Raw genomic sequence first — 10,752 nt, 5'->3', positions numbered from 1 at the left:
CCCAGGCATTTTCCCCACCAGCAGCAAGTGAACTTGTGCCCTGGCTGCAGTGTCTGAGCTTTACAGCACTGCAAGGACTTGGTATAACATCTACTGCAAAAGCTCGTTGCACTGGTAGGCAGAAAATGGTGGTTGTGTGATGAGCTCAGGGTATCTGCCGAACAGCTGTTCATCCTGCCTCTTGGTGACCACAGCCTGCATATTTTGATTTGTCCATTATTCAGTGTTGTCCAGCCCAATCATTTATGTGACCTCCAGCATCAACCTGCACATAACCTTCCACTCCATTCAATTACTGGCTAATCTGCCATTCCATTTTATTTGATCTGAGCCTTAAAATCACATGTCCTGCAAATTGCACAATGTCCACCACTTGGACAGCTTCAAGCAGCAGGTGCTGAGGAACAATTGGATCACTGTCTGTAGAAGCTGCCATTTAACTAAGAAAAGACAACTCTAAATAAGACAGATGCAGAGAGAGCTCAAAGATTGCTCACACTGATAATGAAAATTAATCAGGCATTATTACCAGTCTCCAGAGAGCCCAGTACATCATGTGCTTCTGAGATGTGCTTCTGGTTGTCTTCTTCCTGACGAGATCACCCACTTCCCTCAGCTCAAGGGCCAAAAGTAACACAGAAAAATATTTAAAATTGGAGCCTTTTTAAAACAGAACAGGGTGGCATTTTTTGAAAGCCATTTGGGCCAGCCTACAGTTCAGTGGTGCCAAGCAGCCATGGTCTCTGGAGAGGTGAGATGCAGGTGATTCTACTAAATACATAGCCATGCTTTTCTTCCTAAAGAGTGGGACTTACCTAGAAGTGGTCCACCCTGAGCAATGCTCCGTGGGAGGCTTCTTCTACACCCACCTAAATGCAACTGTGATGGGCTTTCAGGTAAGCAGCATATTCCATGCAGGAGAGCCACTCGTAGAGTTAATTATTAATTCCAGTCTCTTATGTATTGTTTTAGCACACAGTTATTTCCAGTAAAACTTCATATCCTTCCTCTTGCCATTCTGCCTAAGTTGCCCTTAGTTTTAATTCACCATCCTCAAAAGCTGGACACTGAGTCCATTCTTTTTGTATCATGTTTAATCTACTGGAGCCCTGATTACCGTTTCTGGTCTTTACAACAACTGAATGTTTTGCTTCAGTTTTGTGCATTTGGGTTCCTTTGTTTGTTTGCCCACCACCACCACTTATGTTTATAGTTTGGTGTTGTGGGAACTGTGGGGGAAGTGAATAACTGACCTTATTTGTCAAAGATGTGTCAATTCAAGCTTAAAAATTAAGAGAATAACATCTAAAAGAGTGAAAGAAGTTCAAGGTTTCTGTTTGCACATAAGCATGTGACTGTGGAGGCCTCCAGCCCTCCCGCAAAACAGTCATATGGTTGGTGCATTTATCCCTTCATCCTGTCAAGCAGAGTCCTGAGACTTCCCCTCCCAAAGCTGAGCCCTGGGGACACCTCCCCGATCTCACGGTGCCTGCGGCACTTCCCACTGCTGAGGATGGGGCTTTACCTTTGCTGTGCCTGGCCTGTATTGCATTAGTTACTTGTGAGCCTCAGGAAAAAATAAGCCCTATTTTTCTCCTAAAGCAATAAGAGGTGCATCTGTATGACCTTAACTCAATTTGGGATGGCAGAGAGCAGAACTGCGGGGAGAGCAACTCATGGGCTCATCGCCATCAGCAGCCTCTAATACAATTTTCACATGAGAGCATCCTGTTAACTCCCCCTTCATACAGACTATGATGATTTATTGTGTTAGTTCTTTGCCCAAGCTGATTTTTTTCAGCTGTCTCTGTGCTCAGTTTCTCTTTGGATAGGTGCAGATGGACCCATCTTCCCTTCTTTACAATAACTACCTAGATAATGGATGAATTCCCAGTATCGCACCATCCTGATATTCCCTGGGGGTGGAAATTGATCTTGGGAGGAGAGGGAGGACTTTGGTGAGAGTTAAATAACACCCAAATAATGTCAACGTAAAGTCACCACACCTTGTCAAATCAAGCTTAGGTTTTCTATCTTCAGCTCTGCCTCCCTGCTGCATGGAGCAAGCACTGCCCTGTTGTGCCACGTAGCCCTGAAGCACATGCACAGCACAAGCAAACAGGATTTTGGATCTCCTGTGGTGGGTCAATTTGCTGATGAGCAAGTCCTGTGCACCACACCTGGGGGGCTTGCAGCAGCAAGGACAAGAGATTTTTTGCCTGTCCCATCCTGCCCATGCACCCAGGATGTCCATCCCCCCAGGCCTGCTTACCATAACCACAGCATGCTCAGAGAGCAAACTATTTGTCAAGGTCTTGGTGTCAGAGGAGATAAATTCCTCACCTGCATAGTCTCCTTCCCCTCATTAGTACGGCCTTTTCAGAGCTCCTCTCTACAGTGGGCAGGAACAACAGCAACTGTGCTGGTTAAATCATCACTCTGTAGCAAGCTCCTCTAGGAGCCTGTCCCACGAGACTCTTCCTAGCTATTAAAACATTGACCAGGACCTGTAAGAAGCCCCACTGAGAGATGTCTCAGCCCTCACAGCTAAACTGTACCTGGGATCTCCGCTTTACTCATTACTTAATTGGAAGGCACAGAACAGGACATGAGAAGGTGGCTTGTGACACAGCATGTGAAGCAGCAGAAGGAAAGAGATGCTTAGCAGAAGCTTCCTTGCAACAAGATGTGGTCTCAGTTGGAGCAAATTTATCTAGAATACTAAGCTGTAAATGCCAAGTTAATTAGCTCTCATACATAATTTGTTTTTAAAACTACAGTGTCATCTCCTTCTGGAGGAACATTTCCCCTTCTGTTAGGCCAAAAATTCAATCCGAAAAATGTCATTGAAGCCTAAACCAAGATCCATCAAAATGTTTTCAATAGAAAAGCTCTCTGTGAGTAGAAGTAGCTTAAAATCCAGATTTCACCTCTAAACCTGTCAAGCCAGAAGGCCAAACAGCCCTTCCCAGGGCATCACTCACAGCAGACCCACTTCACTGGCTTTGCAGACATCTGCACTGTTGAGACCCAGTTTTCCTCTTCACCCAGCTCCAAGTCCTAGTGGCAAAATCCTTATCATTTTCTGTGTGACCTGATCTCTATGAGTCCAGATAAAACCAGGTCACTGGGCTGCAGTTGTGCTGGTCTTTGTCTTCCACCCAGGGATTTTGAAGTGGTTTTTGGATTTGTCATCCAGGAAAGACCAATGATTCACCCCCACTTATATATTTCTTTTCAAATTAATAGCCAGTGCTGTCTGGTGTTGCAGGGTTTCTCAGATGGAGCCTGTTTGCCCTTTTCTCTATGACTTGGTGTGTTTTGCAGCCATCAAGTGCCTGATCATTTGCCTTGCTCCATCTGATCTGTTTGTCGAGGAGCAGAGGACTGGGCCTTATAGCAACATTTTAAAATATATTGTTTTCCTCACTAAGAACACAGGTCTCAATATTCCTCTTTCCTTTGCCAGTGCTGGCAATGAGATGCTCCCCAGCCCGGAATGCCTGGAAAACACAGTGTCCAGTTGTGCACCACAGGGATGCAGGGAACAGCAGTACTTAGCCCTGCCCACCATTTCCTTACAGCAGAGAGTTTTTAGCTGTCAGGGTGCAGTCTTTCCAGCTGCCCTCTCTTAGTGCTTCATCCCTTGGGAAGAAAAACCACTATCTTTTTCCTGCCACCCAGCTAGGGCACCAGGCTTCTGTACCCCTTGTGTCACCCATGGGGCTGCTGCCCACCAAAAGCAAGGAGCTGCTGCAGCCTGCTGCACCCCAGCACATCCCCATGGCTGTAGCATGGGCCAGCATGGCCAAGTGGGACACAAAGAGCAGTGTGGCACGGCTGGACAGTGCAGGCTGTGCCAGCCCCACTGGCAGTGAACCCCCCGAAGACACCCCTGGGTGGTAGAGGTTTGCTTACCTGTAGTAACAGTGTCTGCATGTCCACTGCAGGGAGGAGGTTGGGTTTACTGGTTTTTGAAAAAGAGAGGTGAAAGGAGGTGAGCAGTAAATCACTGCTGGCCCTGCCACTGCCCAGGGGCTACACATGGGCAGCAGAGGTGAGACATGCAGGGCTGATGTGGCATTAAGAGCTCCCCACCTTCTGCAGATACACCACCTTTCCTAGGACAACAGGGGGTTTTACACGTAATGAGCACGTAGCTTTGCACCTCTTCCCCTTGTGCCAGTCAAGAGGCTCTCCTGCAGAGTCCAACTGCACCTCACGGCAGGGGCAGCCCGCCCGCCCCAGCCACTGTGTCAATCACTCTCTCTCGAGCACCAGGCATCCTGCTGCATTTGAAAAAAAGGAAAGTCCCTGTAGCATCCACCCAGCTAGATCTCCTGCTGCCATGGCTTCCTGTTATTCCTGAACTCCCAGTATTTTTAGGTTGTTGACCATCTCAGACCCACTTTGAGAGTGATGAAGTCTCATCCTGGGGAAGAGGTAGCAGTGCCACTCTAGTAACAACATCATTAAATCAATTTGCCTTCTCAGCAATGCCCTCCCTGGTGAAATGTCACTGATACCTAGAGTGTCATCACCAGAGTCTGTAGCCTTTTCTCAGTGATGTGGTTGTTAACAGAGAAGGATGAGACCAGCACACAGCTGAGCTGGCTCCAGTGGTGCACAGCCCAAGGAAAAAGGAGGTAAGAAGAAACTCAGCTTATGAAAAGGAGCAGATTTTCAATTGATGGAAACCCAATACCTCACTTCCATCTATCCAGTGAGGAGAGAAAGCAATACAGACCTCAACTGATGTTTGGCCCATAAAATAAACAAAGCAATTTTCAGCCCTGAAATGTATGTTTATATCAAAATAAGCCAGGTAGTTATTTGCTTCTGGGACATACAAATCAGATTTGTTGTCACAGCGTGTTAAGCATCACATTATCAGCAGCAAAACAGTAATAGAAAAGCCCATAAAAAGGACCTCTCTGGAGAACTATCAGATAACAGAATACCCTGCAGATACCTGTGGAGAGACACTCCAGCAGATCTCATCTAATCAGCTGCTCTGCTAGCAGAGGTGATGAAAAAAAATATTGGTGGATCTCAGCAGGATATAAACTGCCTGTGAATAATGTGACTGTTGCTGTAGGGCTACTCTTGGCCATGTTGTCTGACTTCCGCTCACATCAACACCAAGTGCTGCTGCAGAGTGGCCAGTCCAGAGGAGTTAAATTGAACAGTCAGCTCCACAGCTGCCTGGACTGATGTGAAGGGGAAGGTGATGGGGTCATGGGAAGTGCCCCACTCCACAGCCCTGGGGTGCTCCTCCTCTGCTACTCCCTGGCCACATGGCCTCCAGTGCATCACTTACAGTGAAATATAGACATGAGCTGGGAGCCTGAAAGCCACCCTCCACCAGCTGTCCAGATCTCTAATTTTCAGCCAGCGTTGATGTCTAAATCACATGGACCATCTTAATTTCAGGATCCCAAGCATCATGATCCTGCACATTTGACCAGCTTTTGAAATGCTGGGATGGACCCACTAAGCCTCCTGTTAATGCCTTTGTGTGTTTGATCTTCCCTTTAGACATAACCAAAATGAAGAAAATGCAGCAGAGGAGGTGTTTTGTCCCACCACACTTTGCTGACTACAATGAGCACCATCAGTAGTGCTGGGGAGCCCTTTGACGAGGAGCAGCTGGCCCACTTTGCCTTAGGCTGCTTTGGGGGATTGTGCTTGTCCTCACCTGTGAGATGTCTGTTTGCAGCATGACAGCATTCAGCAGCATGACAAGTCATTCAATAGAGCCTTCCGCCACCCCAGAGGTTTCTCATAACATCTGCTCATAGCTGCTTTTTTACCGCTGAGTTCTTCTAGTCTCAGATCGTTTCAGATATTGCCCTCTTCTCTGCCCCCAGCCATGAGGCAGCAGGTCCCTTGGTTGCAAGGCCATGCACAGGCATCCTCCAAACCCATGTCAGGGAGAGGTTGCCAGATGTGCATAGGCACATGCCTGTGCTGGAGATAAACAGGAGCAAGGACTCAGGGCTTGCTGAGATGATCTGCAACACTCAACTACTTACCTCTGTAGCCATGCAAGTGCTTGTGTAGATATAGACATCAGAGATTGCTTTTCATAGTCTATAAACCCTCTGGATTGAGGTGAGTGCCTGTCTCCTATAGCAGCTGTCCTATCTCATAGAGCATCTTGCTCACAGAAGCCACCTCTGAAAGGCCACCAGCACCAAGGCTACACCACTCTGCATGGAGGGATAACATTTTCCCCATTGATTTTTCATTTGTGTGTGCTAGGACTTTGCTCTCTAGCATCAGGGATAGTCTGAGTAAGTCTAGAATCCCATAGCAGCTCCAGGAAGCATGAGAAGTTATTGCCTATACATTTATCCTCCTTATTTTTCCTCCATTTGATTGCTGGAACCTGTTTTTTTTCTGTGCCCAAAGAAAGGCAGCCCAGCACCAAGAAGAGCCACTTTTATTTGGCTTGGAGTATTGCTGCTTCACCAAAGGTTTTTGCTGTAGAACTTGGGTGTATAAAAGGGTAATTCCTTATTGGTAGAAGAAAGAAAAGCTACTGCTGAAGCAGCCTAAAGCCTATCCAGGCAGTGACAGCAAGCCCCTAAATCCACATTCAAATCAGGGAAAAATCAGGGAAAACCCTGATCTCAGACTTCAGCTCTTCTGCTTGTGATCGCATAGCTGCTGCACTGGTGCCTTACCTGTCTTCTGCTCTGAATACTTTGTTATCCTAGCTTCATACAGTTCTAAAAGTTGCTTTTGTGTTCCACTCCACTGGCTGCCTTTGCCCCAGCAAGCGAGCCAAACATGGCAGAAACAAACTCAGCTTTCCAAAGGTTAAAACTCAAAGCAGCACAAGCAGGGTCTCACAGCTCCTTTGAGAGGGAGCTGCACAGCAACATAAGGCTGGAATTTCAAATGCTCCCATTCACTACAAGTGCCATATGCCATTTAGCAAGTCCTGTTAGCACATCCCCACTGCCACTCTCTGTACTCTCTGATAGCAATTCCCAACAGAAGCACAAAAGCACTGGGGAGTCCCACCAGGGTAAAGAGTGAAATCGACTCCTGTTCTCAACAGTTAAGTGCACTGAAAACAAACCACCAGCATATCCAGGGTACAAGCAAACCAACAGCAATAACAGTGTAACTTTATTCAGATTTAATTTGACATTTAGCACAGTAATAAGCACAGAAAGAAGTACCAAAATACCAAACTCATAGCATATAAAATAATCCAATCTATTTCATATTTAGTGAAATATTTCTAGAACACATTGTTGGGACTGCCCTGGGCAGTCCCTGTAGATATATATATATAGCTGTGTTATATAAAATACTGTATGTAGAGAAAGCACTGAAACTTATCACCAAAATAGAAAATAGCTCAAAATATGGATAGTTCAGATTTGCTAGTCATACCCAATATTGAAAAGAGGTTCAAACCCACTGCAGGAGATAAAACTCCAGCCCAGATGCAATGGGAGGAATGAGATGGCTTTACTGGGCACAGACTGGCTAAAGCTGGCTGGAGCTTGTCTTGCAGGACCTGAGCCAACAGCCACAAATTGAAAAAAGTCACTGGTCCTCGCCCAGGATTCCTGAGACATTTCCTAAGTGGAAATGCCAGCATCAGTGGGGGTGATTGCAGCTGATGCTGCACCACAGGATGCCTGGGCGAGTCCTGCGTTAAAGTCTGCGGGGAGGCTTAAGCGCATGAACAGCCACTTGGATCCCATAAGGGAAGCCCAGCTGAGCTGTGCCACAGCCTGTGCCTGCCTGGGGCCAAAGGGCTTTTGCTAAGGAAGAGCTGCTGGAGCAGCATTCCCACTCCTGCAGCACACATCTGGCCCTTGCAGATCTGGCTGCAGCAGGACTGGCCATCAGCAGGTGAACAACATCTCAAGGATGTTATTCTGAATTTTAAAGATGCCTGCTCAGCAGATGACAGCAATTAATTCCCATTAGCTTTTTAAAATCAAGAAAGCTGCTTTTGCACCAGGCCAGGCTCCCCCAAGCAGTACCATGCATTTGTTCTGGTCTGCAAGTGAGCAGCATGTGACATAGCAACCCTGCTGCTACAGGACAGGAGCACTGAATGAAGTGTTTGTCCTGGCAAAAACACCGCCCAGAGTGTGACGGAGCTTAGCATTGTGCTGAAGATCCCAAGCAATTTGTAAGTAGTTATAAAAAAATATGGCATATCTGACAGCAACACTGAAGCCCACCTGGAGTCTATGACCCACAGCAGCCGTGCCGGGTGCTGCTGCTGCTCCGGGCTGGGTGCTGGGTGGGCAGGGGGAGAACCAAGGGCAGAGAACCCAAGGTAGGACCTTTTGGTTCCTGGTATACCAAGGAGTCTCTGTCTCTGCTGCTTTTCAGACAACATACTTTTGTGCTTGTTTGTTGCGTTTTGGCTCAACATGATTACTGATTTTCCTGCCTACTGCTGTTAGGAAGGCAGCTGAGACCTGCCCAGAGGATTCTTCTTTGGGGGGGTTTCAAGCGCCAGGGACAGGATGGGCTGCCCCAATGTGCTGGTGCCAAACCACAGTGAGCTGGGGGCTCCTGGAGATCCACCCCAGCAGCCCTCTCAGACTCCATTTCTGTGCTTCTGTCATGTCACTGCAGAGAAACCTATAACCATTAATAATTCTGTAATTGCTCTTTCTCATCAAGCCGGCAGTTGCATCCCTAATTACATGGCAACAATACTATGTTAACAGGATGATCTATAATTCCTAGGTGGTATTAGCATTGTTATTTTACTCTGAGTAACTTCCTGGTAATGGCCATTTGAATGCAGCAATATCAATTAAGTGAATATAAATGCTTAGGCCCTGGAAAAATCATTAATAAAAATTTAATTCTGATAGCCTCTAATCACAGCTAAATACAATTACTCATACGAGGCCACTATAAAAAGGATTTTTATCATCAGAAGGTATTAATAAGGTTTTCCCAACTGTTTGTAATAAAGAGGACACTATATAGAAAAGTCCAGAAAATAAGCACATTTGTTTCTCAAAACCCATAGATAAACATGACAATATCTCTAAATTAGTGGCTACTGAACAGGATTTCATTCAGCTCTACTCAAGCTGTAGCCTAGTATAAATATTTTCAAAGCAGGGTGCTGCTGTTTCATCTGGAACAGCTGCACAGGATTTCTTTGATGTCAGGCTCTTCTGTCGGGACTGTGTTTCAATATCTCTTTATGACTCCAAATCACTGAAACAGGAAGGAAAAGACATTCAATAAAATACATGTTTTTCATTTATTTAAAAAAAAAAAGGCATAAAAAATTGGCCTGCACACAAAATGGGTGCACATGTGCTGTTGTCTTGACTCCCTGCACTAGCGTGTCTGTCCCTCACCTACTCTCCAAAGAGTACAAACACAATTAGCTGAGGAAGGTCTGCTCCTTCCCAGGCTCCTTGAGCTTGGTGGTGTGCAGCACAGCAGGCTCAAGCTGCACAGGGGCTGCAGAACATCCAAAATGACTGTGGATAGTCACAACAGGCAGCTAAAGAAGGTACCACCCTGTATTGTTCCCCAAAGATTCTTTCTGAGCAACCACAAGTGCTGCCTACAAAGCCCAAGAGGCACAAAAAAGCAAATCCACCTCTCAGGCACCCAGAGTCTGTCAGTTTCCTAAGTCAGAGGCAGGACCAGTGATAGGTCTCTTTTTCACAGTGCTCAGTGAGGAAGAGCCCTGCGCAGTGCCTGGAAGAAAGGGGATTGCCCTGCCTGCTCCTTGACTGCCAGCACAAGCTGCACACGTTGAAGTACCAGAGTGGGTGGCACAGATTTCTCTTTCTACAGGGAGATAAGGCTGAAAAAGTCCAGGACATCAGGAGCAGCTGGCAGGAGGGCAACTAGGGCAAACCAGGGAGAAGAGGCAACACCGTTATCTCTGGGAAGTATCTCTCTCCTCTGCACTTTGCGAGACATTCATGTGGGTTTGTTTACCTTGCTTCATAAATATATTCCAGAAAAAGGTTTGTTTGGGAACACATGCTCAAAGCAGTGCTCAAGGAGTCTTCTGAGTGACCTCCAAAAAGTCCATTTCCTAAGGCATTATGTCCATGTTCGTGTCTTTTCAGACCCCCCAGCTGCTGTACAAGGCTTACTGGGGGGGTGAAAGTGGCTGAAAAAGGGGGACTCTGTTTCAGAACTCTATCAGCTGATGAAAACAATTTCTGCCAGTGCCAGTGAGCTCTTGCTTGCCCGCAGCTAGGGTCTGTGGTGGGGGCAGGACTGTCAGGCTCGGGGGGCACACACAGCTCACCTCCCCAACCAACTTACTGCTCTCCCGCCGCGGCGCTGCCACCGCCCACAAACGGGATTTCTTCCCTGTCCGTCTTCCCCAGAACGAGATGGTGCTTCTCCATGTTTATGACACACTAGAGAATAAATACCTTTAGGTAAGGGAAAACTGCAGTTCACAGTGGTCCCAGCTCCCCCAGCCTGGGGAAAAGGTCTGCTGGAAAACTCCTACCTTCAGAGATTTCAGTGTCTGCAGCCCAAAAGAGAAGGGTTTCTCATTGTCTTCTGAAAAATAGGAACATTCAGATTTATACATTCAAAATGTTCTTCTGTGTTTTTTGTAAGTTACTCCGTCCTTCTTTGCTGGCCCATAAACCCTGTTTATGAAGTGACCGGGTTATTCCAGAGGGGAAGATGACCAAACAAGGGCAGGCTGATGCACCTGCCGGGGGGCACAGTGGCCGCTCCATCAGCACAGCAGAGCACGAGGCGGTG

At 46.9% G+C, this 10,752-nt stretch overlaps 1 protein-coding gene across 1 annotated transcript in view; it reads right to left on the bottom strand.

Annotated features, from left to right (window-relative positions):
• Positions 1-10,292: 10,292 nt before the first annotated feature.
• NRIP3 (nuclear receptor interacting protein 3) overlaps positions 10,293-10,752 on the bottom strand; it is a 12,704-nt gene continuing 12,244 nt past the window's right edge. The window contains exons 5-6 of the mRNA XM_009994273.1: positions 10,490-10,542; positions 10,293-10,394 (exon numbers count right to left, since the gene is read on the bottom strand). Of these exons, the coding sequence (XP_009992575.1) occupies positions 10,293-10,394; positions 10,490-10,542 (155 nt within the window). The remainder of the gene's footprint in view (positions 10,395-10,489; positions 10,543-10,752) is intronic.

The sequence above is a fragment of the Chaetura pelagica genome, unplaced genomic scaffold, assembly GCF_000747805.2.
Source record: "Chaetura pelagica isolate M959 unplaced genomic scaffold, ChaPel_1.0 scaffold153, whole genome shotgun sequence".
In the NCBI taxonomy this organism is placed as follows: Eukaryota; Metazoa; Chordata; class Aves; order Apodiformes; family Apodidae; genus Chaetura; species Chaetura pelagica.
The sequence above is the reverse complement of the archived record's forward strand: the minus strand, read 5'-3'. Positions and strand labels throughout refer to the sequence as shown.